The sequence below is a fragment of the Lithobates pipiens genome, unplaced genomic scaffold (assembly GCF_037356315.1).
Source record: "Lithobates pipiens isolate NorthernLeopardFrog02 unplaced genomic scaffold, aLitPip1_a1.2 Scaffold_93, whole genome shotgun sequence".
Classification (NCBI taxonomy): Eukaryota; Metazoa; Chordata; class Amphibia; order Anura; family Ranidae; genus Lithobates; species Lithobates pipiens.
The window spans coordinates 588,269-615,371 of record NW_027507916.1 but is presented as its reverse complement, the minus strand read 5'-3'; the positions used below and the strand labels follow the sequence as shown (position 1 = coordinate 615,371).

The 27,103-nt window shown below is 46.3% G+C and overlaps 1 protein-coding gene and 1 non-coding gene across 2 annotated transcripts; both read left to right on the top strand.

The window, feature by feature from the left end:
• Positions 1-486: 486 nt before the first annotated feature.
• On the top strand, positions 487-25,881 carry LOC143973704 (TOG array regulator of axonemal microtubules protein 2-like). Its single transcript, XM_077474555.1, has 9 exons — positions 487-549; positions 1,900-2,009; positions 11,903-12,061; positions 12,802-12,919; positions 13,266-13,372; positions 15,432-15,642; positions 18,201-18,417; positions 20,978-21,064; positions 25,628-25,881. Exons 1-9 carry the CDS (start codon positions 487-489, stop codon positions 25,879-25,881), a joined length of 1,326 nt encoding a protein of 441 aa, XP_077330681.1.
• TRNAG-UCC (transfer RNA glycine (anticodon UCC)) lies at positions 5,436-5,507 on the top strand. Its single transcript has one exon. It is a non-coding gene; the product is annotated as a tRNA-Gly (tRNA).
• Positions 25,882-27,103: the final 1,222 nt, after the last annotated feature.

Here is a 27,103-nt window from a genome sequence, read left to right as displayed (position 1 = left end):
ACAGACCTGCAGCTGAAGAAAGAGGAGAGAAGACTTTTCCAGAAAGCCTATACACTGAAGGCATACTGGGAGAAAGAAGGAAAGCAGCTGACAACAGAAAGAAAACGAGAGCTTCTGCAGAAAGTTCGGGCAAGAAAAGCCCAGATGGAGGAGAGTAAGGTGGAGGAGCAGACAGGCCTGCAGCTGAAGAAAGAGGAGAGAAGACTTTTCCAGAAAGCCTATACACTGAAGGCATACTGGGAGAAGGAAGGAAAGCAGCTGACAACAGAAAGAAAACGAGAGCTTCTGCAGAAAGTTCGGGCAAGAAAAGCCCAGATGGAGGAGGGTAAGGTGGAGGAGCAGACAGACCTGCAGCTGAAGAAAGAGGAGAGAAGACTTTTCCAGAAAGCCCATGCACTGAAGGCATACTGGGAGAAAGAAGGAAAGCAGCTGACAACAGGAAGGAAAAGAGAACTCCTAGAGAAAGTGCGGGCAAGAAAAGCCGCGATGGACAATCAAAGATACGGGGATCAATGGGAAGTCGGCCCTGATGAAGGCAGAGACAGACAGGTAAGTACATGTTCTTGCATATAGAATATATAAAGTGAAGGGGGGACATTGCCTTCATGGAGGATTACACATCAGTAGGAGGATATTATGCTGGTTGGGTATAAAATATCCGTATGTTATAGACACGCCCAGATATAGGCAACAGAGATTGTTGGGGGACCTTCTCATGTCCCTCATATGGAAATCCATAGAAGTGATCAGTAGGCAGAGCTCCTCCAATGATCAGATAGATTAGATCTAGAGCAGATATAACCATACAGGAAGGCAATGAATGGACTATATAGAAGGTGATCCTTCCTTCATTGTTGGATAGTGGAGGAATGAGCGGCAGGGAGGCTCCGTACCTAAAGACAATATATCCGAGTGAAATATAGGAAAGTTATCACGTCTGTAAAATAGGGGATAGATTTATAGCATTTTTATTATTGCTCTTTTTTTTTTTACCGGTTATGGCGGCGATCTGCCATTTTTATCGGGACTGCGACATTACGACACATCGGACACTTTTGACACATTTTTGAAACCATTGACAATTATACAGCGATCAGTGCTATAAAAACGCACTGATTACTATGTAAATGTCACTGGCAGGGAAGGGGTTAACACTAGGGGGCAATCAAGGGGTTAACTGTGTTCCCTAGTGTGTGTTCTAACTGTGGGGGGAGGGGACAGACTATAGTAGATGACAGATCGTGGTTCCTAGCTATTAGGACTCACGATCTGCCTCTCCTCTCCTCTCCTCACAGAACAGGGATTTGTGTGTTTTACCCGTTTGGATGCTATTTATGTCGTTCCCTGGTGTGCTGGCAAATATCTTCCCTTTACACACACACATCCCTGTTCTGCCTCTCGTGCCCATGATCGCATGCTGTCATCGCGTCTGCCGGTTTTGAGCATTGGCACCCCCCTGCAATGCAGCGGGCACGCGCATGCCTGCTATCCCGTTTAAAGGAGCCGACGTACAGTGACGACGGCTCGCGGGATCGTGCCGACCTGCCGCAGTATAATGACGGCGGCTGGTTGGCAAGTGGACCAAAAACAGTAACAGTTTGTTCCAGAGGAAGGCAAAAAAAAAACTGCGGTCAGGGATCGGGGGGCAGTTTTGTCTCATAAAGACAGACGGATTCCTCGGTGACCTCACACAGGCAGTTGTCGCAATTCCCTGGATCAAACTATTTCCTCTTCAGCTTAATCAGTCAAGCAATGGGAGAAATGCAGAAACTTCTACCAACCAATCAGAAATCATCTATTGCTTCACCTGCTTTGAACTGAAGGATGTTATATGATAGATCTGTTTTATGTCATCCTGGAGCTTCTATGATAACGAATATGACTTTTTTTTCTCTTTAGTTTTGGATTGAGAGTGAGATCCCCGCTGTCCCACCATCAGAACCCATCGACATAATGATACACCTCGATGATGGGGAATTCCATACAAGCAGCAGATCTCCAATCAACACGTAAGTTTCTTCATTGGAATTTCCTTTGTACAATGTGACATCACCAATGATGGGGCACTGATCTTTAGATCTGGAGGATAATCTGTAGTGATAGTAAAATTGGAAAAACAGGGTCATGGGAGGGATTTTTGCTACTCTTAATGGAAAGGTTATATTGTATTCTTTGCACAAAGCTCATCTAAGATTCCCCTAATGGTAAATGAATTATGTAAAGTGTTGGTGTCCATGGTAACCAAACTGCAATTATCATTCAGTTGGTTTCCCGATTTCTCGAAACTGATTTGGGATCCAGATGATCATTTGATGTTCTGGATTATTGGACGAGGCCAATCACTAATGACTGGAGATGACAAGTCCCATGAGCCCATGATACGAATTCCAGTCACTGGAAGAGAAAACGTCTGGTGGGGAAAAGTGAGAAGAGCCTCTTGGTTAGATGATGATGATTAGTGGTGAAATATGTAACTACCAGCAGCTCACTTTATGAAGAAATAACAAGAGAGCCAGGTCTGCCACCTATGCAGTAGGACCATATAATGTCCTTCCATCCAGCCATTAATGGCATTGCAGATTATGCTGAAGATCCAGATACTAATGTATTCCCCTAGGTGTATATTTGGGTGTGGGGTTAGGAGTGCCGAGTACAAACAGTGTTATTATGTCCTGGGGATTCATTGTACATGTTTTTTAGTTAAGTTGTATACGGCCAAGAAGCCTAGTTTAAGGATAAAATGGCTACATTGTCATGTTCCTTCTAGCCGTATGAGGAGCTATCTCTTTTTCCCTGGAAACACAGACTAGACCCCCGCATGGGCAATATTCAGCCATGTCCATGGAGGGTTCCTTATTTTCTGGCCAGAAGGTGGCAGAGGAAAGGGGGAGGCAAGACTCCAATACAGCACCAAGGCAGCGGCCATGCTTGCTTCCTTCTTGGCCCGGCACATCAGTCCAAGCTCACAAATGATCTCTCCCAGTCCTTCTAATGACATTTTACAACATCTCATAACTTTAGTAGCAAATGATTTACCTTCCAATTTCTCTTACAGGAGTGAAGAAGCTATGGTCACTGAGGATGCATACCCAACTTCATCCCGGCCTGACACAACCACACAACAGACTCACAATGCTGGACTATTCATAAACTTTCTGAGATCCATCCCGATTATCGGGAATATGGCCGGACCATAATAGTAAGTATCCTTTCCTGTAGTTACATAGTTATCTAGGATAAAGTCCCCTGTCTATGAAGTACGATCTCCCATACACGGGGGCAGTTGTGGATTAGAGGAGGGAGAACAAAACCCTTTGGTATCTGGAGGACATTTTAGAGGGGACCAAATCTCAGTTCATATGGAATTTTCCAAAGTTGCAGATCTTTGATGAATGTTCCTTTCCTAGTGTTATGAGGAAGGTGGGGGAGGGGGGTGCTTTGTCCAGGGGGAAGTATAGGGATTAGGAAAGGTTTTCCGGCTTGCTTGGCAGTGGTTGGTCAGCCCAGTTGGGACATCCCATTAAGTGTTCCTCTAACTTCCCTCAGGGATCCCAGTAAAGTAATGTTCTCCTCTATGGCATTTGTTCTCCTCCAGTACCTAAGATGACTTGGCTCATGGCACTAGCTAAACATATAGAGAGGGTTCCTCTACCCAACACCAAAACCTCCGCCAAGTATCTGGCCAGCTGCTTCTGTGGAGAAGACCACCTTATATAAATGGACATTTGGGGAATTGGCATAAACTGATCAGTACTAGAAAACTGAGGGACGTCTTTAATGTAGATGGAAGGCCATAGTCGTGTGTAACATTCTGTAATATCTCTTCTTTTTCTCTTTCCACAGAGCTAGTCCAGTCAAGTGGCCCATTGAACCACCGAATCAGCTCACTGAGGGCTCCATTCAAAGCAGAAGAACCAAAATGCAATGCAGGCCCATTAGGGGCACCAGGGCCCCGCCCCCTCTCTCCTCTCCACCCCCTATATGTATCGTGCTGCAATTCACCTGCTGCCTGACCCACCACTAAGATGGGGTAAGTGGCAGGCATGCAGCAGGCGGGTGTCCTCCCAGATCAGTCCGCACCACTGACCGGGGGGTCTAGGAGGTGGCTGTGTGTCTGTGCTGCTGGCCGTGCATGCCGGAGGGGGTGATTGGTTGGGAAAGTGCACTGGTGGGGGGGAGGGTGTTAGATAAGTCTGCTGGTGGGGGGGAGGGTGTTAGATAAGTCCGCTGGTGGGGGGGAGGGTGTTAGATCAGTCCGCTGGTGGGGGGGAGGGTGTTAGATAAGTCCGCTGGTGGGGGGGAAGGTGTTAGATAAGTCCGCTGGTGGGGAGGAGGGTGTTAGATCAGTCCGCTGGTGGGGGGGAGGGTGTTAGATAAGTCCGCTGGTGGGGGGGAGGGTGTTAGATAAGTAGGCTGGTGGGGGGATGGTGTTAGATAAGTCCGCTGGTGGGGGGGAGGGTGTTAGATAAGTCCGCTGGTGGGGGGGAGGGTGTTAGATAAGCCCGCTGGAGGGGGGGAGGGAGTTAGATAACTTCGCTGGTGGGGGGGGTGTTAGATAAGTAGGCTGGTGGGGGGGAGGGAGTTAGATAAGTCCGCTGGTGGGGGGGAGGGTGTTAGATAAGTCCGCTGGTGGGGGGGAGGGTGTTAGATAAGCCCGCTGGAGGGGGGGAGGGAGTTAGATAAGTTCGCTGGTGGGGGGGTGTTACATAAGTAGGCTGGTGGGGGGGAGGGTGTTAGATAAGTCCGCTGGTGGGGGGGAGGGTGTTAGATAAGTCCACTGGGGAGTAGGGTGTTAGATAAGTAGGCTGGTGGGGGGGAGGGAGTTAGATAAGTCCGCTGGTGGGGGGAGGGTGTTAGATAAGTTCGCTGGTGGGGGGGAGGGTGTTAGATAAGTCCGCTGGCCCAGCCCGCCCCTGTTGGGGGAGGTGCATGCTCACCCCCTCTTTCCTGGCCTGCCAGGCTGGGTGCACGGATGGGGGTCTGGTATAGATTTTGGAGGTCATTTTGTTTGCATGGAGTTCCCCCTTTACAGGTGAGTAGAAATTTTTCGAATGTTGTTGAAGTTGTGCTGTGTGAAGGGGAAGACACAACAAATATAAAGCAGTATTGTCAGTGGACTGTCTCCACCATCTATTAGGAGCAAGCCTTCCATTCCCAGGTGAGGTGTCCTGTCCCCGCCCCTTCAGGGTTCAGGTTGAAGATGCGGAGGAGGAGCGAGGGAGGAGGAGGAGGGGAACTTCCCTTTTTAGGTGAAGTTCCACATTAAGATGGGGCAGCACAGAGGCTTAGCGGTGAGCCTTGCAGCACTGGGGTCCTCGGTTCAAGACCTGACCAGGACACCATCTGCATGGAGTTTGCATGTTCTCCCTGTGCTTGCGTGGGTTTTCCCCGGGTACTCCGGTTTCCCCCCACACAACAAAAACATGCAACTTTTTGTGTTGGTGGTGCAGTGGTGAGCACAGCTGCTTTCCAAGCAGACGACCCGGGTTCGATTCCCGGCCAACATAATGGCCAAGATTCTCCCCAGAGACTGGAATTATATGTGGAGTGCAGATTAGCGATGGGATAAAATGTAAAGGAATGAAGTGAATGTCGTGGGTTTGTATGGATTTTATTACACACCTTAGAATAGATTTCTTGCAGGTAGGTGTGATTGTTGTGTATTCTCAGTGTCAGCCAGTAGGTGGAGCACTCGGCTACCTTTCAGGTATTTTCTAGGCTCTTCTTCACAACTTTGCTGAAGAAAGGCCGGCTATGTACTATATACAGTGGGGGAAAAAACACCTACCAACCAACAATAACCCTCCCCCCACAGACTGGCTCCACTAGGTGCTCATGTGGTACACAGATTAGTCCTGTCAATGTAAGAAGGTTCTCCTAACGACAACTCGTTATGTGTATAGAAGACGCCTGTCCACAGAATCCCTTCCCTCCAATCCTCACCATCATGGGGAAGACCAAAGAGCTGTCAGAGGACGTCGGGGAGAAGATTGGGGACCTGCACAAGGCTGGAATGGGCTACAAGACCATCAGCAAGAAGCTTGGTGAGATGAAGAAGACAACTGTTGGATCGATTATTCACGAATGGAAGAAATACAAAATAACCATCAATCGCCCTCAATCTGGAGCTCCATGGAAGATTTCACCTTCATGGGGTGAGGATGGTCATGAGAAAAAGTGAGGGATCCGCCCAGAACTACACAGGGGGGAGCTTGTGAATAGGGATGAGCTGAACACCCCCCTGTTCGGTTCGCACCAGAACCTGCGAACAGACCTAAACTTCGTGTGAACTTTAGAACCCTATTAAAGTCTATGGGACTCCAACGTTCACAATCTAAAGTGCTAATTTTAAAAGCTTATATGCAAATTACTGTCATAAAAAGTGTTTGGGGACCCGGGTCCTGCCCCAGGGGACATGGATCAATGCAAAAAAAAGTTTTAAAAACGGCTGTTTTTTCAGGAGCAGTGATTTTAATAATGATTAAAGTGAAACAATAAAAGTGTAATATTCCTTTAAATTTCGTGCCTGGGGGGTGTCTATAGTATGCCTGTGAAGGGGCGCATGTTTCCCGTGCTTAGAACTGTCCCTGCACAAAGTGTCATTTGTGCAGGAAAAAAAGTCTTTTAAAATCACTTGCGGCTATATTGTCGGCTCCCCGTAATACAGAGAACATTCAATGAGTGTTCTCTGTATTAGCCGACAATTCATTCATTCATTGATAAAAAAAAAAAAAGCGCAGGGGTTCCCCTAAATTCAATTACCAGGCCCTTCAGGTCTGACATGGATGAACCCCGTGTCAAATTAAAAAAAAAAATTGACGTGGGGGTCCCCCTAAATATCCATACCAGACCCTTTGGTTCCAGTGACCCCAATTTTGGAGTTATAATTGCTGAGAGTGACCCCAATGTTGGGGGTTATAATTGTTACCAGTGCCCCCAATGTTGGAGTTTTAATTGCTGCCAGTGACCCCAATGTTGGGGGTTATAATTGCTGCCAGTGACCCCAATGTTGTTGGTAATTATTGGTGCCAGTGACCCGAATGTTGGGGGTTATAATTACTACCAGGGACCCCAATGTTGGGGGTTATAATTACTACCAGGGACCCAAATGTTGGGGGTTATAATTGCTGCCAGTGGCCTCAATGTTGTGAGATAAAATTGCTACCACTGACCCCACTGTTGGGGATTATAATTTCTTCCAGAGACCCCAATGTTGGGGGTTATAATTGCTGCCAGTGATCCCAATGTTGGGGGTTATAATTGCCACTAGTGACCCCAATGTTGGGGGTTAAAATTGCTGCCAGTGACCCCAATGTGGGGTGTTATAATATCTGTCAGCGACCCCAATGTTGGAGGTTACAATTGCTGTCAGTGACCCCAATGTTGGGGGTTATTATTGCTGACAGTGACCCCAATGTTGGGGGTTATTATTGCTGACAGTGACCCCAATGTTGGGGGTTGTAATTGCTGCCAGTGAACCCAATTTTGGGGGTTATAATTGCTGCCAGTGACCCCAATGTTGGGGGTTATAATTGCTACCAGTGACCCCAATGTTGTTGGTAATTATTGGTGCCAGTGACCCGAATGTTGGGGGTTATAATTGCTACCAGTGACCCCAAAATTGGTGGTTAGAATTACTTTGTGACCCCAATGTTGAGGGTTGTAATTGCTGCCAGTGACCCCAATGTTGGGGGTTATAATTTCTACCAGTAACCTCAATGTTGGGGGTTGTAACCTCAATGTTGGGGGTTATAATTTCTACCAGTAACCTCAATGTTGGGGGGGGGGGGGTATTTTTAACCACTTAAGACCCGTGCTATAGCCGAATGACGGCTACAGCGCGGATCTCCATTGCCGGGTCTACGTCTATTGACGTCGTCCCGTGCACGAGGGGCGCGCGCGGCACGCTCTATGATCGGCGAGTCTATGAGACTCGCCTGATCACTGATCCGAGCAAGGGGTCGATCCCGACCCCTTATCACGTGATCAGCTGTCAGCCAATGACAGCTGATCATGTGATATAACGGAGACGGTAATCGGCTATTATTCCTCCTCGCGCTGACAGCGCGAGGAGAAAAAAAAAGAGCCGATCACCGGCGGCCGTGATCGGGACATTAGTCCCGATCACGGCCTGCCCTGCCAGTGCCCACCTGCCCCCTCATCACTGAACATAATAAAAAAATAAGTGCCCCCCTCAGTGCCACCCTGCAGTGCCCACAGTGCCACCCAGCAGTGCCCACAGTGCCACCCAGCAGTGCCCACAACCTGCCTCAACAAAGGTGCTGCACCCCAGGGCCACATATCCGTGCCCATCAGTGTCATCTACCAGTGCCCATCAGTGCTCAGCAGGGCTGCCCATCAGTGCCACCTATCAGTGCCCATCAGTCTCATCTATCAGTGGTACCTATCAGTGCCCCTTAGTGCCACCCATCCGTGCCATCTTATCTGTGCCCATCGGTGCCGCCTTATCTGTGCCCATCGGTGCCGCCTTATCTGTGCCCATCGGTGCCGCCTTATCTGTGCCCATCGGTGCCGCCTTAACTATGCCTATCAGTGCCCACTAGTGCCGCCTCTTCAGCGCACTTCAATGAATGAGAAAAATTACCTGTTTGCAAAATTTTATAACAAACTATTAAACATGATTTTTTTTTTTTTTTTGCATCTTTTTTTGTTTGTTTAGCAAAAAATAAAACTCCCAGCTGTAATTAAATACCACCAAAAGAAATATCTATTTGTGGGAAAAAAATGATAAAAATTTCATTTGGGTACAGTGTTGTATGACCGCGTAATTGTCATTCAAAGTGCATCAGCGCTGAAAATTGGTCTGGGCAGGAGGGGGGTTTAAGTGCCCAGTAAGCAAGTGGTTAAGTAAATAACAAGGTAGATTGATTTCCAATATTTCATCATAGAATTTGATCAGTGATTGTTTATCATCGTCATGGTGATGGGAATAATTGGTGTCAGTCCCCCCATGATGTGTGGGGTTCCGTGCTCCGGATTTCTGTGGGGGGGGGGTATTGGTTGGTGACCTGAGTGGGGGGTCCTAGCAATACAGACATCCATCTGTGGACTTATAACCCCCAACATTGAGGTCACGGGTGAAAATTGCTACCAATAGGGAATCTAATAAAGGGGGTCCGACCTGCTACTAGCAAGGAGGAAATAATAAAGTGGCCGGTGAGTGTACAGTATATGCAGTATGTGACAAAAGTAAGTACACCCCCTCAGTGACATTTCTTCTCTCTTTTCATGTGACAACACTGAAGAAATGACACTTGTCTACAATGTAAAGTAGTGAGTGTACAGCTTGTATAACAGTGTAAATTTCCTGTCCCCTCAAAATAACTCAACACACAGCCATTCATGTCTAAACTGCTGGCAACAAAAGTCAGTACACCCCTAAGTGAAAATCTCCAGATTGGGCCCAAAGTGTCAATAGACGGCACACACATCCAGTGGCGGGAAATGTAAACAGTGTGACGTCCATCACAGGAGGTGGGACTTCGTTACTGCGGCCTCCCGGCCCGAGAAATTCAAATCCAGCTCCATGACACAGCGGGAAATCGCCGCTCTAAACGACCCAGACACTGGTAAGCTGCCTCTGATGGGCGCTGATATTTAAGTAAGGCTGCAGACACGATGCAAGAGAAAGTCAATAGACTGAGGACACGATGCAAGAGACGGTCAGAGACTGAGGACACGATGCAAGAGACAGAGACTGAGGACACGATGCAAGAGACGGTCAGAGACTGAGGACACGATGCAAGAGACAGAGACTGAGGACACGATGCAAGAGACAGAGACTGAGGACACGATGCAAGAGACGGTCAGAGACTGAGGACACGATGCAAGAGACAGAGACTGAGGACACGATGCAAGAGACAGAGACTGAGGACACAATGCAAGAGATGGTCAGAGACTGAGGACACGATGCAAGAGACGGTCAGAGACTGAGGACACGATGCAAGAGACAGAGACTGAGGACACGATGCAAGAGACGGTCAGAGACTGAGGACACGATGCAAGAGACAGAGACTGAGGACACGATGCAAGAGACAGAGACTGAGGACACAATGCAAGAGACGGTCAGAGACTGAGGACACGATGCAAGAGACAGAGACTGAGGACACGATGCAAGAGACGGTCAGAGACTGAGGACACGATGCAAGAGACAGAGACTGAGGACACGATGCAAGAGACGGTCAGAGAGGACACGATGCAAGAGACGATCAATAGACTGAGGACACGATGCAAGAGATGGTCAATAGACTGAGGACACGATGCAAGAGACGGTCAATAGACTGAGGACACAATGCAAGAGACGGTCAATAGACTGAGGACACGATGCAAGAGACGGTCAATAGACTGAGGACACGATGTACGAGACGGTCAATAGACTGAGGACACGATGCAAGAGACGGTCAATAGACTGAGGACACGATGCAAGAGACGGTCAATAGACTGAGAACACGATGCAAGAGACGGTCAGAGAGGACACGATACAAGAGACGGTCAGAGAGGACACGATACAAGAGACGGTCAATAGACTGAGGACACGATGCAAGAGACGGTCAATAGACTGAGGACACGATACAAGAGACGGTCAGAGAGGACACGATACAAGAGACGGTCAGAGAGGACACGATACAAGAGACGGTCAGAGACTGCAGACTGCATTTTTCCTGAGCTTTTCTTGCAGTAAAAAGGTGCCAATAATGGGCAACAATAACCTCATATTAATTAATATCCTCAATTTAATAAGTCAAATATAATACAATTGTATATAAAAATAAAGGTTTTCGGTTTTCCACTAAGTGCATCCTGCATTTTCGGTTTCAGCACCCCTAATTTTTCTGAATTATGGAGTGTCCATAATCAGAGCCCGTCGGTGTCGATCGGACGAGGATCTGTTTCTGGCCACTTACAGGACACGGTGTCCCCGCACATGAAAATAAAACACACATCTAGAAACGGTGACACGAGAGATAATTATTTTATTACACGACTACTGAGAGATTCTACATCACTTCCATTAAACAAACTGCATTTCAATATATAGAATTTTTCTCTTTTATTTTTTTATTTTTTTGCTGATAGAAATCCACACTGCGGCACACCCGGGAGATGGCGAGGGGGGCGGGGGCAGGTGGGAGGAGCCTGGCTCACCCGCTAACCCCCCCAGCTGCTCTATGAGGCGCTGACCAGCGCACGCTCCCGCAAAACACTGGACCCTGAAAATGCGGCATTACAAGCTGATCCGTATGATAAGAGGCTGCTGAAAGGAGAACAAAGAAGGAATATCGATCGACACATTTATTGTTCCTAAGTGAACAAATAGATTTTACTAGATCACATCCCCGCTTCTGCTCCCTTACCAGGGCTTCAATTACCATCAATAGAGGGGCCCAGGAGGTGGAAGCAGAAGAGGGACTTTTTTTTTTTTCATTTCTGGGGCGTAGGTGGATAAAGTCAGTGCTGCTGTTCTGCTACACCCCTTTGTAGGCGAGGTTGGGGGGCCTCATCAGGAAGGATATATGGGGCCCCATGATTTCTAAGTGGCCTTGCCTACATATACTTACCTTTCTGGCAGCTTGTTTCTTGAGAAGCCAATAAGTGGTAAAACAAGCCTTTTTTTTGCACATGTTGTCCCTGTCGGTATCTTTTAATGTGAACAAAATAGGTCCACTTGGAGGTGTAACTCTAGCATTGCAGTATAAGGATGCTGAGAGCCTGGGGGGGGATTGGCGTTCCAAAAGAGCCATTTACATGAGGAGCCCGGGCACACTGGCAAAGCTGTGCCCATTAAATGTTGCCATCTCTTGGGGCACCATAGAGGTATAAGGAGACGTTGATGCCCATTGTGGTCTCCTGAGGTTGTAATTTGTGCCGTTCTCCTCCACAGTCACCGAAACAGCGCAGTGAGGAAATGTACGGCCAAACATCTGCTCAGGGTGATGGAGCTCCTGGGGGCCCAGAAACTTCTGTGTGGAACCAGAGAAAGTACAGACACCTTCCTCCGCACCCTCGTCAGACTGGTTCAGGATGGACAGCAGGACACCAGGTACTTTCATACAGAGGTCACCCTCCCAGCCATGCCATTTGATGGACTTTGACTTATTATGGGATTATTTTATAGCTCCCTTCCTTGGAGGGGCCCCTTTTCCTCTGCCCAGGGCAACTCACACATGCCATCAGGGCCGCCGATAAGGGGTACCACCAGGCCTCCTGTAGGGGGCCCAGGAACACAGGAGGGCCCAGAGAATTGGCACGGAGGGCTAGAAGGACAAGTACAGAACGATGCACTGTGTCTGTGTCTCTCCCTCCAGCAGCAGAAAGCTGTTTTCTCTCCTCTCCCTCCTGCCAGCTTTTAGCTGCTGGAGGGAGAGACACAGACACAGTGCATCGTTCTGTAATTGTCCTCCCACCATCCCACCATACTGACCCCCCTCCCTGTGCTGACCACATCTGATTCCCCCATGTACCTCCCCTCCTCCCCCTGCAGACCGCCCCCCCGAATCCAAAGAAAATTCAAAGGGTGCGGGGCCAGGGACACTGGATGTCCTCCTCTTAGGAAATGAGGCAGGGTTTATCTGACTTTCTGCAGCTTCTAATGCCCATTGTGAGAAGCTGACAGTGTGCAGTGACATCAGAGTAAGACATTCCAGTCCATGAGAAGAGCCGCTACAACTGTGCAAGACTGAAGGGGGGGGGGGGGCGGAGGGAGGATTTAAGTGACCACCTCCCCCACCTACAGTCCTGAGTGTATTCCACACATTGTAATAATGATCACCCGTATTGCAGGTTTTACGGACGTCGGATGTTCAGCCTGGTCATGGCTCATCCCAAGTTTGAGGTGCAGATGGAACGTTTGATCCTGTCACATGAGCTCCGCGACCTCATCGCCACTGTGAAGCAGAAAGTATGTGAGCTGTGTGATGTGCCTCATATGCCTCATATTTCAGGTTTTACACCAGGGGTCTCCAAATGTTCTAAAAACAAAGTGCCAGCTTACTGCCCTTCAAATGTGAAGGGGGCCGGACTGTGGCCAATGGGTATAGAAAATGCCCCGGCATCGGAGGGAGTAATCAATGGCACAGGCTTGGTGGTCAGCGGGAGTAAAATAATCATTGGTGTCAGTGAGAGAATTTGTTTCCCATCTCTGGTATCATTGGGAGGGATAGTGCCCACATCCGGCCCACGGGCCGCAGTTTGGAGATCCTTGTTTTACACAAACTTTATAATACATGATATGATGATTATTCCAGGAGCTGAGTGACAGCGTCTCCGAGATCCCGTCCGCTAGAAGCCAGCGTCCTCCTCAGAAGAATAGCGCCGCCGTGATGGCCCAGGATGTCCAGCAACCAGAGGAAAGGTAAAGTGTGTGTGTGTCTGTGTGTATATATATATATATATATATATATACAGTGCCTTGCGAAAGTATTCGGCCCCCTTGAACTTTTCAACCTTTTGCCACATTTCAGGCTTCAAACATAAAGATATAACATTTTAATTTTTTGTGAAGAATCACCAACAAGTGGGACACAATTGTGAAGTGGAATGAAATCTATTGGATATTTTAAACTTTTTTAGCAAATAAAAAACTGAAAAGTGGTGCGTGCAAAATTATTCGGCCCCTTTACTTTCAGTGCAGCAAACTCACTCCAGAAGTTCAGCGAGGATCTCTGAATGATCTAATGTTGTCCTAAATGACTGATGGTGATAAATAGAATCCACCTGTGTGTAATCAAGTCTCTGTATAAATGCCCCTGCTCTGTGATAGTCTCAGGGTTCTGTTGAAAGCGCAGAGAGCATCATGAAGACCAAGGAACACACCAGGCAGGTCCGTAATACTGTTGTGGAGAAGTTTAAAGCTGGATTTGGATACAAAAAGATTTCCCAAGCTTTAAACATCCCAAGGAGCACTGTGCAAGCGATCATTTTGAAATGGAAGGAGTATCAGACCACTGCAAATCTACCAAGACCTGGCCGTCCCTCTAAACTTTCAGCTCAGACAAGGAGAAGACTGATCAGAGATGCAGCCAAAAGGCCCATGATCACTCTGGATGAACTGCAGAGGACTACAGCTGAGGTGGGAGAGTCTGTCCATAGGACAACAATCAGTCGTACACTGCACAAATCTGCCCTTTATGGAAGAGTGGCAAGAAGAAAGACATTTCCAAAAGATATCCATAAAAAGTCTTGTCTAAAGTTTGCCACAAGCCACCTGGGAGACACACCAAACATGTGGAAGAAGGTGCTCTGGTCACATGAAACCAAAATCCAACTTTTTGCCCACAATGCAAAACGATATGTTTGGCGTAAAAGCAACACAGCTCATCACCCTCAACACACCATCCCCACTGTCACACATGGTGGTGGCAGCATCATGGTTTGGGCCTGCTTTTCTTCAGCAGGGACAGGGAAGATGGTTACAATTGAGGGGAAGATGGATGCAGCCAAATACAGGACCATTCTGGATGAAAACCTGTTGGAGTCTGCAAAAGACCTGAAACTGGGACGGAGACTTATCTTCCAACAAGACAATGATCCCAAACATACAGCAAAATCTACAAAGGAATGGTTCACAAATAAACGTATCCAGGTGTTAGAATGGCCAAGTCAAAGTCCAGACCTGAATCCAATCGAGAATCTGTGGAAAGAGCTGAAAACTGCTGTTCACAAACGCTCTCCATCCAACCTCACTGAGCTCCAGCTGTTTTGCAAGGAAGAATGGGCAAGAATTTCAGTCTCTCGATGTGCAAAACTGATAGAGACATCCCCCAAGCGACTTGCAGCTGTAATCGCAGCAAAAGGCGGCTCTACAAAGTATTAACGCAAGGGGGCCCAATCATTTTGCACGCCCCACTTTTCATTTTTTTATTAGTTAAAAAAGTTTCAAAAATCCAAAAGATTTCGTTCCACTTCACAATTGTGTCCCACTTGTTGGTGATTCTTCACAAAAAATTAAAATTTTATATCTTTATGTTTTGAAGCCTGAAATGTGGCAAAAGGTTGAAAAGTTCAAGGGGGCCGAATACTTTCGCAAGGCACTGTATAGCAGGGAGGAGATTCCCTTGGACACTGCAAAGTTGCTCCATCTTTATAATGGGGTCCTTGGTGTGCAGCCTGCATTGTCCCCGGAGGGAACGCCATGGACAGCCATGGACAGCCATGGACAGCTATGGACAGCCATGGACAGCCATGGACAGCCATGGACAGCTATGGACAGCCATGGACAGCCATGGACAGCCATGGACAGCTATGGACAGCCATGGACAGCCATGGACAGCTATGGACAGCCATGGGCAGCCATGGACAGCTATGGACAGCCATAGACAGCTATGGACAGCTATGACGTATGAGAACTTGTCCTCTCTCTGGATCCTGAGGATCAGTTTGGAATAAATAAAACATATTTTTTTTTTCTGTAGCATTACCAGACCTGCAGATGTGGAAGCAGAAGCGCAGGAATCCCCGGTCCCTGGAAGGCCGCCGGTCCGGGCAGCGGAAGTGACGGAGCAACTGAAGGAGCTCAGCAAACTTCTCTCCGCTAAGGAATATCAAAGCAAAATGGAGGGAGTGACGCTTCTCCTGGAGCGCTGCAAGAACAACGTGAGGTTTGTCACCTCCAACATCACTCCAGTAAGTGGAGAAGCAGAAAAAAAAGAACGATTTAGAAATAACGATCAATGAGATAAGAGGCTTCTGATCAGTTTAGTTCTGCAGGAGAAACATTATTGGCATCTTGTTATACATTGTAGATCATTTGTTATCCTGTATACACTTACCTCCATAACCTCTGCTATTGTGGAGCACCCTGCTCTGTAACCTACCTACTCAATAAGCCTTTATTTTATAAAAAAGAAAAATTGTTTCCTGTGACTATAGTTGTGTAATTACTCATTCCTATTCACTTTGCTGAAGAATCTGTTGTAGCATGACCACCAATGAGGTCTGTAGTCAGTGGCGTAACTAGAACCTTCAGGGCCCCGATGCAAGAAACCATGAAGGGCCCCCCCTTTAGGTGCCCTATTGGGGGACTGTCCCTAGGCAGGATTGGGTCCCCACCCCAGAAGAGATGAGGTCCTTTTCTCCAGGGCAGATGAAGTTACTGCCCACAGGTGAGAAGGGGTCCCTGTCCCCAGGGGAGATGGGGGTCCCTGTCCCCACGTGAGAAGGGGCCTCTGTCCCCTGGGGGAGATGGAGGGGGTAAGTAATGGTGTGTGGGGGATGGGGTCCTCTCACTCACCATGACCAAGCTGTAGGCTGCGCACTCATCCATGTTGGCCTGGGGAGAACAGACATCGGACTGAGAGGCAATGCATGGAGCAGGAGAGGGGTACTCTGAGGAGCCGGCCGAGGACACAGGTCATGTGGGGAATTCACAACTAAAGAGCAGCCAGTGCGATAGTCAAGCATGGAGCTCTGCTAGTCACCCTCCACCTCCAGCCACCCGTGTGCATGGTGCACTGGTACCCCTAGCTGCCTATGCTGCTGCCGGCCATATGTAGAGGGGGTTGCATGGGCCCCCTGCATCACATGGCCCAGTTGCGGTCGCAACTGCTGCACCCCCTATAGTTACGTCCCTGTCTCTAGTGGCCAATCACATTCCAATCCGGCTCTTCTTCTGTAATCTTCAAGACATTTCGTATCTTCTCCAAGCCGCTCCATTTAAGAATCTCAGCAATGAAAACTTGGCAGAGGAATCCAACCTTTCCCTAATCTATCCAAATAAAAAAGAATAGATTTGGCTGGAGTTATACTCGAATGCAACGTCCACACCATCGCACTTCCCCACAACAAAACCGCGGATTATTGTTGGAAGGCTGTTGGCTCCAACTTGTCTTGTATACACACGGCCAGGGGTGGACTGACAACTCATGGGGCCCCCAGGCAATAGGAGAAGATTATGGGGCCTCCGGGCAATAGATTATGGGGCCACACAGTATACACACACATACAGTATACACACAGACACACAATATACACACACAGAATACACACACACACCCTGAAAAGGTATTGGAGAGGCGGGGCAGCTATAATCTTGGGATTTTTTTAAAAAAAAACACAGATTTTTACATACTGTCCCTGGTTTTATTGAGGCTGGCAACCCTGATGGGGCCCCTTAGTGGCATGGGGCCCTCGGGCAGAGCCCGAGTGCCCGAATGGTCAGTCCGCCCCTGCACACGGCACACAAATGTTGGCCAACAACTCCGAACGTAGTGGCGTACAAGACGTACGACGAGCTGATAAAAAAGAAGTTCTATAGTCATGTGATCTCTCCATTACGGACGCTAGTTTTACAAGACCTGGCGCTTCCGGCTCATACTTGATTCCGGGCGTGCGTGAACTTTTGTGCGTCAGACTTGTGCGCACACGATCGGAAATTCCCACAACAAAGTTTTGTTGGTGGAAAATTTGAGAACCTGCTAGCCAACATTTGTTGGCAGAAAAAGTCCGACAACAAATGTCCGATGGAGCGTACACATGGTCCGACTTTCAGCCAACAAGCTCACATCCAACATTTCCCATCGGAAAATCCAACCGTGTGTACGAGGCATAAGCCCTTCCCTCATGAAGGCCAAATCCTGCCCCTTGTCAAATGCCAGCACTTTAGTGGGCAGTAGAGCCTCTGGGGCAAGTACTTATCCTCAGCAGGGGGTGGGGCTTATTCTCTTCTTGGGCAGAAGTCCTGGTCTAGGATCCAAGGGATTCTTCAGGGACCGATTTGAAGACCAACACAGGTACCTTTACCATTTATACGAAGCTGCTAAAAACCGCTCTGACCCAAAAGAGGTATATGGGTGTGGAGGCTGAAAGGGTTAATGTTTTCACCCAAGATTCTCACAACTTTCACCCAAGGTTCAAATATTTTCCACATAGGATTCCATTAGAAACGAGTGAATCTTATGTGAAAGTCTTGGGAATTTTAAGAGACAACCTTGACAAATAGACCCCTAGTATGGGGAAGGTGAATTTCCAAGGGTAATGGGGACGCTATAATGGAAGACTCCTATAGAAGGTGTGTAGGAGGAACGTCACAAGCTGATCGCTGGGAGATTATAGGTGGCTGTGGAAATGTTTAGTAAATGAACTTTGTTCCAAATTCACATAACTTCATGAAACCAATTCATATTATACAGGATCCTCGCCAACAACCGTCATTTTATTACATCTTATTTTTATTATATTCACAGATATTTGATGCCTTTAACCCGAGGATGCAGGACGCCAACAAGAAGGTCAATCAGTACGCTCTGGAGTCTGCGGTGGTCATGATCCCGATTCTGAAGGACAGTCTGCACCATGTGTTAGTCCCTATGGTGACTGTCGTCACGGACAACCTGAACTCCAAACACACCGGTATCTACACGGCCGCAGTGACCGTCCTGGACACACTCATGAAAAATATAGGTAAATCATTGCTGACTGTATCCGGTACTCTTCCTTCCACATTAGGAGGACCTTCCACCTCCATCCTATATTCATCATTCCTGGCGTTATAGCCGGTAACCTTTATTGGGGTTTTTTCCTTTTCTTGCAAACACTCTTCTCACATTTTTTGGGATGAATAAATTCTCATTGACCTCCAAGGGCATATGAGGAACCTCAGGCCAACATTTCACCTCTGCATTTAGTTCTCAATGGAGTAGTATATGTTGTAACGCCATGACCCCCAAAGACATATGAGGAACCTCAGGCTAGCATTTCACCTCCTAGGTTTAGTCTTCAGTGGAGTAGTGTATGTTGCAGCACCATAACCCCCAAAGACATATGAGGAACCTCAAATGCGGGGCAGGCCAGTATTTCACCCCCAGGCCTAGTCCTCAATGAAGTAGTGTATGTAGCAATTCCATGACCCCCAAAGATATGTGAAGAACCTCAGACCAGCTTTTTACCCCCAGGTCTAGTCCTCAATGGAGTAGTGTGTGTGTGTTGCCACCCCATGACCCCCAAATACATATGAGGAACCTCAAATGCTGGTCAGGCCAGCATTTCAACCCTAGGTCTAGTACTCAATGGAGTAGTGTATGTTGCTACCCCATGAACTCCAAAGACATATGAAGAACCTCAGACCAGCATTTCACCCCCATGACTAGTTCTCAATGGAGTAGTGTATGTAGCAATTCCATGACCTCCAAAGATAAGTGAAGAACATCAGACCAGCTTTTCACCCCCAGGACTAGTCCTTAATGGAGTAGTGTATGTTGCTACCCCATGACCCCCAAAGGTATATTAGGAACCTCAGGTGCGGGGCAGGTTAGCATTCACGCCAAGGTCTAGTCCTCAGCAGGAGTGAAGCAGTGTGAACAGACGGTCAGTTTTTAGACCAAATAAAGAGTTCATTACGTTTCACCCAATACTCCCGAAGGAGAGGGCTGGGGCATAGGACACCCATGGACTTGGCATTTCACCTCTACATTTAGTTCTCAATATAGTATTATATGTTGCAACCCCATGACCCCCAAAGACATATAAGGAACCTCAGGCTAGCATTTCACCTCCTAGGTTTAGTCTTCAGTGGAGTAGTGTATGTTGCAGCACCATAACCCCCAAAGACATATGAGGAACCTCAAATGCAGGTCAGGCCAGTATTTCACCCCCAGGCCTAGTCCTCAATGAAGTAGTGTATGTAGCAATTCCATGACCTCCAAAGATAAGTGAAGAACATCAGACCAGCTTTTTACCCCCACGACTAGTCCTCAATGGAGTAGTGTGTGTGTTGCCACCCCATGACCCCAAAGACATATGAGGAACCTCAAATGCAGGTCAGGCCAGTATTTCACCCACAGATCTAGTTCTCAATGGAGTAGTGTATGCAGCAATTCCATGACCTCCAAAGATAAGTGAAGAACATCAGACCAGCTTTTCACCCCCAGGACTAGTCCTTAATGGAGTAGTGTATGTTGCTACCTCATGACCCCCAAAGTTATATTAGGAACCTCAGGTGCGGGGCAGGTTAGCATTCACGCCAAGGTCTAGTCCTCAGTAGGAGTGAAGCGGTGTGAACAGATGGTCAGTTTTTAGACCAAATAAGGAGTTTATTGGATTTCACCCAATACTGCCGAAGGAGAGGGCTGGGGCATAGGACACCCATGGACTTGGCTGTCACCAGGAGAGTGGCAAAAAGTACTTACAGCCTTCACAGATTGAGAACCTTTAAGCCAACCCAACATTCTGTGAAATTAGATACTAAATAGTTCAGTGACCGCCTCCTAGGGGAGAGACCACCACACTGCAGTCAGGGGCAAAGCGTCTGTCCAGTTTCTCAGATACCCGGATTGAAGTTGAGTTCTTCCATGGTGCTTTCACCCCTCACTTACCTCACCAAGTCCCAATCCTTGGCCTCTATCCAAACAAATGGTCACTCTACCCAGGCAGCGGGCCTAAGAGGTCCAGTCAGCCATCTACATCCTCCCACACTCCATGATTAGTGCCGCCCCCCACACCATTCTCTGGGGCACTACCCAGCAGCAGGCAGAAGCAAACGAATACCAGAGAGTTCCAAGAACGACGAACTATCAATCTAGCTCTGGCTGACTACAGCCTAGTAACTCTAATTCTAAATCGATGTTCCTGCTCAGGGCGGGGGGGGGGGGGGGGGCTGCATTTAGATGACAGTTCAGAGGCTGCGTTTGGATTTTGCGTTGCATTTCTTCGCATGCAGTGGCTCCAATTGAGGGGAATTTGGATTGCAGGCAAAGCAAGTCCAACAAAGCCTTTCCTTGCCGACCACTGCGGCCTGCATTGGGACGCATGCATTTGTGCGTTAGAATGGAGAAGGTTGCGTTAGACTTGAACTCTTCTTCTGCTGTCAGACAGCGTGATGTAGTCGGGGGCGGGGAGAGACGCAATTTTTGGAATGTCGGTCACATGACTGCAGATTAGCGGCAAAGAAAGGAGAGAAAAGCGTGAACTCTCAGCTTTCCCTACAAACAGGAAATCTTTATTGACCATCATTTTTACATTACAGACAATCTGTGGCTTCTGCAACCATTCGCCAGCCGCATCCGCTTCCTCAGCGGCCGCGCCATGAGTGACGTGACCGAACGATTGTCAGGTAACTCGCCTCAACGCAGGAAGTAGATTGACTGGAAAGATTAAAGGGGAACCAATGAGGATGGAGACATGGGAGATGCCGTGGCTTTAGAGTTCCATGTTCCTTCATTTTATAGCAAGAAAGGGAAAAGTAAGAACCTTTGTCAGAGTTTTGGTTGTCCGTCTCTGTCAGGGCGACTTCCAGAGACGTGAAGATCGCTGCGTTCCGAATCGGACACGTTTTTCATTATTTGATGAACCCGAATTTCCAAATTACAAGAGAAACAAATTTAAACTGATCCGAAATAATGAAACAAAATTCAGCCGAAATTCAAATAGAAAATTAATAAAAATTTTTATTTGAAAACAAGAAAGAATAAAATAGAGAAAAAAAAAAAGAATAGAACAGATTAGAAAAGAATAGAATAGAAAAAACAATAGAATAGCATCAGAATAATAGAATAATAAAAAAAAAACAAATAGACTATAATCACCTTCCGAAATTTGAATTTTGAATAGAAAAGAATATAATAGAATAAAATAGAAAGAAAGATAATACAGTCTTTCAAATTTAGAATAGAATAAATTCGAATGCCGATTCAAATTTTCCAAATTCAACCAAATTGAATTCAATTCAACAGAATTCGGAAAATTTAAATCGAAAAGTCAATAAACTAAACAAATTCCGAAAATGAGTGAAGCGAATTTTAGCAAATTTAACTAGATTCAATTATTTAACAAAACAATTTTTTTCATTCTGCACATGTCTAGTGATTTCTCCTCACTTCCTGTGACGCCTCTAATCAGGACAGGAAGTGAAGGGAAACTTCTGCAATGGAGACACAGCCAACAATAAAAACCTGCCAGAGGTTCCGACTTTTCTCCACTCTATCCAGATCTTCTCCAGTACCGCGCAGTATTCCAAAGAATTATCACACTTAGTCATTTATGGATCGCAAGTTTTCATTTTAATGCAAAACAAACACACAACACCATTATACAATACAAACACACAACACCATCATACAATACAAACATACAACACCATCATACAATACAAACACACAACACCATAATACAATACAAACACACAACACCATCATACAATACAAACATACAACACCATCATACAATACAAACACACAACACCATCATACAATACAAACACACAACACCATCATACAATACAAACACACAACACCATCATACAATACAAACACACAACACCATCATACAATACAAACACACAACACCATCATACAATACAAACACACAACACCATCATACAATACAAACATACAACACCATCATACAATACAAACATACAACACCATCATACAATACAAACACACAACACCATCATACAATACAAACATACAACACCATCATACAATACAAACACACAACACCATCGTACAATACAAACACACAACACCATCGTACAATACAAACATACAACACCATCATACAATACAAACACACAACACCATCATACAATACAAACATACAACACCATCATACAATACAAACATACAACACCATCATACAATACAAACATACAACACCATCATACAATACAAACATACAACACCATCATACAATACAAACATACAACACCATCATACAATACAAACACACAACACCATCATACAATACAAACACACAACACCACCATACAATACAAACACACAACACCACCATACAATACAAACACACAACACCATCATACAATACAAACATACAACACCATCATACAATACAAACACACAACACCATCATACAATACAAACACACAACACCATCATACAATACAAACACACAACACCATCATACAATACAAACACACAACACCATCATACAATACAAACACACAACACCATCATACAATACAAACACACAACACCATCATACAATACAAACACACAACACCATCATACAATACAAACACACAACACCATCATACAATACAAACACACAACACCATCATACAATACAAACATACAACACCATCATACAATACAAACACTCAACACCATCATACAATACAAACACACAACACCACCATACAATACAAACACACAACACCATCATACAATACAAACACACAACACCATCATACAATACAAACACACAACACCATCATACAATACAAACACACAACACCACCATACAATACAAACACACAACACCATCATACAATACAAACACACAACACCATCATACAATACAAACACACAACACCATCATACAATACAAACACACAACACCATCATACAATACAAACATACAACACCATCATACAATACAAACACTCAACACCATCATACAATACAAACATACAACACCATCATACAATACAAACACACAACACCATCATACAATACAAACAAACAACACCATCATACAATACAAACATACAATACAATCATATGATACAAACACAAAATACAAATACATGATACAAACAAACAATACAATCATATGACACAATCACACGATACAAACGCACATAGTATACTTTATTTATGGGGAGCCTGACCTCCCCAACATGTTTATAGGGGAAGAACACAACCATCTGGTTCCTGTAAGTCTTTGTGTCGGTCGGCACACGGCTCCTCGGCTGTTCTGCCTCAAATGTCGCTTTGTGTAGAAGACAAACCTCCTATGACCCAGTCTGTGTGTACAGTGTTGCAATTTGCTGACTCAACAAGATCCACAGCCAGTCTTAGCTCACCAAGAAGACTCAGAGTAAAATCCATGGTGGATCCCTTTTCAGAGGGTGGTAGAGCAACGGCTTCCAAATAGGCCGTGAATCTCCCCAGCGGGCACACGCCACAGAAAAAAGCTGATCAGGATTTCCTTCTCTAAGTTTTGGTTAGACATACACTTTAAGCCCCACCCCCTGCAGTGCTAAACCCCGCCCATCACTAAACTGTCATATACCAGCACTTCAATGGGCAGTAGAGGCTCTGGGGGGCAACAGTTAACATCAGCAGGGGTGGGGCCAGGGGTGTAACTATGAATTATGGGGCTCCTTCTACTCCAGGGCTCTGTGGGGCACTGCCTAGCATCAGCAGGGGTGAACCAAGGAATAATGGGGCCCCTTCTATGCCGGGCTCAGGGGACACTGCTTACCATCAGCAGGGGTGTAACTACAAATTATAGAGCCCCCTTCTAGTCCAGGGCTCTGGGGGCACTGCCTAACATCAGTAAGGATGGGGCCAGAGGTGTAATTACAAATAATCCAAAGATCTGAGGGCACTGGTGGAGCCAGGGGTGCAACTATGAATTCTGGGGCTTCTTTTTCTAAAGGGATCTGAGGGGCACTGCTTAGCATCAGCAGGGGTGTAACCACAAATTATGGAGCCTCCTACTCCACGGCTTCGGGGGCACTTCTTAGCATCAGCAAGGGTGTAACCACAAATTAGGGAGCCCCCTTCTACTCCATGGCTCTGGGGGGCACTGCTTAGCATCAGCAGGGGTGTAACCACAAATTATGGAGCCCCCTTCTACTTCACGGCTCTGGGAGGCACTGCTTAGCATCAGCAGGGGTGTAACCACAAATTAGGGAGCCCCCTTCTACTCCATGGCTCTGGGGGGCACTGCTTAGCATCAGCAGGGGTGTAACCACAAATTATGGAGCCTCCTTCTACTCCAGGGCTTTGGGGGCACTGCTTAGCATCAGCAGGGGTGTAACCACAAATTATGGAGCCTCCTTCTACTCCATGGCTCTGGGGGGCACTGCTTAGCATCAGCAGGGGTGTAACCACAAATTAGGGAGCCCCCTTCTACTCCATGGCTCTGGGGGGCACTGCTTAGCATCAGCAGGGGTATAACCACAAATTAGGGAGCCACCTTCTTCTCCATGGCTCGGGGGGGCACTGCTTAGCATCAGCAGGGGTGGGGCCAGGGGATGTAATTACAAATAATGGGACTCTCTCCTACTCCAAGGATCTAGGGGCACTGCTTAACATCAGCAGGGGTGGAGCCAAGGGTATATAACTATGAAGTATGGGGCCTCGCCTAATCCCGGGCTCTGGTAGGACTGCTCAGCATCAGCAGGGGTTTAACTAGAAATTATGAAGGCCCCTTCTACTTCAGGGATCTTTGAGACACTGCTTAACATCAGCAGGGGTGGGGCCTGCGGTGTGTAACTATGAATTATGAGGCCCCTTCTACTCCTGGTCCAGGGCTCTGAGGGCACTGCTTAGCATCGGCAGAAGGGCGACTAGGGGCATAACTACAAATTACGGGGCCCCCTTTTACCCCAGGTGCCACATGGGCCACTCTGGCTGTTGGTTATGCCACTGGGTGGAGCTTAATCTCTTCCTGGGCAGAATTCTTCATCTAGAATTCAGGGGGTTCAGCGGGGGCTGGGACTGATTTGAAGACTAACACTGGTACTTTCATAGCCTACAAGGTGAGGCACATAGTGCTGTTGCTCTAACAAAAATTTTAGGCCACGTCTGATGGCATTTACAAGACGCCCCTGAAGGCGAATACTGTATTATGTGGCGGGTTCTCACCGCATTATTATTATTATTTCTATAATGAACCCCTCAACATTTCTCCATTGCCCCCCCAGGTCTTGTATCCTCTGTCTACCCCCGGAAACCGCAGGCCGTGGAGCGCCACGTTTTGCCCGTTTTGTGGTTCTTCCTGAGCAATATAACCGGGAACGGAGTGCTGCCCGGCCGAAACGGTAACTTCAAGGAAGTCATCACCAAACTTACCAATAACTTACACCGAGTGATGGGGCGGAGCCTGGAGGAGTACGCCTCTGGACAGTCCCAACACGCCACCAAAATGCTGGCCGACATTCTGGGGACCAATAAATAAATACCGACCCCCGATCCACGGTGCCGGAGGAGGCGGAGCACGGTGATGTAATGGGGGCGGAACCTGCGTTCTCTGTATTTAGTGTAAATTCTGTATTTAAGATTAAAAACTATTATAATAGAAGAAGAAGAAGAACTGATTCTTTCTATAGATTGGGAATTTATTAATACGGGATGTGATGCATCTCCGATATATATAACTGAATGGTAGCCTGTTAAAGAGGACCTGTCATGCAAAAGTTCACTATCCTAGTGACGGTACTGCTGTTAGAAATCACGGGGCCCCATACAGCACAGAACCAATCCCCCTGGAGTGCAGCCGGAGGGAGCGAGAAGAGGAGGAGCCAATTTAAGATATTATTCAATGATCTGACACCATAGTAGAGTCTGTCCACATAGCAGCCCATCCTGATGGTAGGTATATAATATATATATATATATATATATATATATATATATATATATATATATATATATATATATATATTGATATGGATATTATATTTTACTATATACTGTAGTTATTAATACAACATGTGAAGTTCTGAAATGAAGACAATCCTATTCCTGAGCTTTCTGTATATTAATTTATAGTCAATATCTGAACAATATGCTGGAATACCCCCATTAAACCCTGATGGAGCTCATGTATGTATATACTGTATTATTGGAATTAGCATTAAATTGTATTTTTATATGTTGTTCTTGTCTTTTTTTTATTTTTTATAATTCCAAACAATTTGAACTAATTATAAAAAGGTTGAGTTAATGAGATGAGTCAGAGGAATGACTGTTCTCCCCCCTTCTCCTTCCCTCCCTGCCCGCTCTCTTCATAGAGGTTTAGGGAGTTTCAATTAGAGAGAGAGAGTCTGAAGGCAAACAGCTTCTGGTTGTTCTTTATAAATGCTCTGTGACACCACTATTGTGTGTGCGTTGGCTATTAATTGCTTACTTGTAAAATGAAGAATATGGTAAGTAAATTAAGATATATATATATTTTTTTTTTTACCATTAGCAAATCAGTATAAAGACGTATAATTCATACAGAAGTAATACAAAGCAGTGTGCAAAAAAAAAAAAAAAAAAATCATACATATGAAATAAAACCATTACAGTGAGATACTAAAGTGAGATATAATCACATTACATCGCATATACAAAAAACAAGTGTTGCGCTAAACATACATTTTGCTCATAAAGTGTTAGAAAAAGTCCAATTGTGA

Bases quoted from the DNA above. Each gene is read 5' to 3' on its own strand.
- LOC143973704 (XM_077474555.1), top strand. From the start codon at position 487: ATGGACAATCAAAGATACGGGGATCAATGGGAAGTCGGCCCTGATGAA. The intron at 550-1,899 runs GTAAGTACATGT...TTTTCTCTTTAG, and splicing joins ATGAAGGCAGAGACAGACAG to TTTTGGATTGAGAGTGAGAT. The intron at 2,010-11,902 runs GTAAGTTTCTTC...TCTCCTCCACAG, and splicing joins AGCAGATCTCCAATCAACAC to TCACCGAAACAGCGCAGTGA.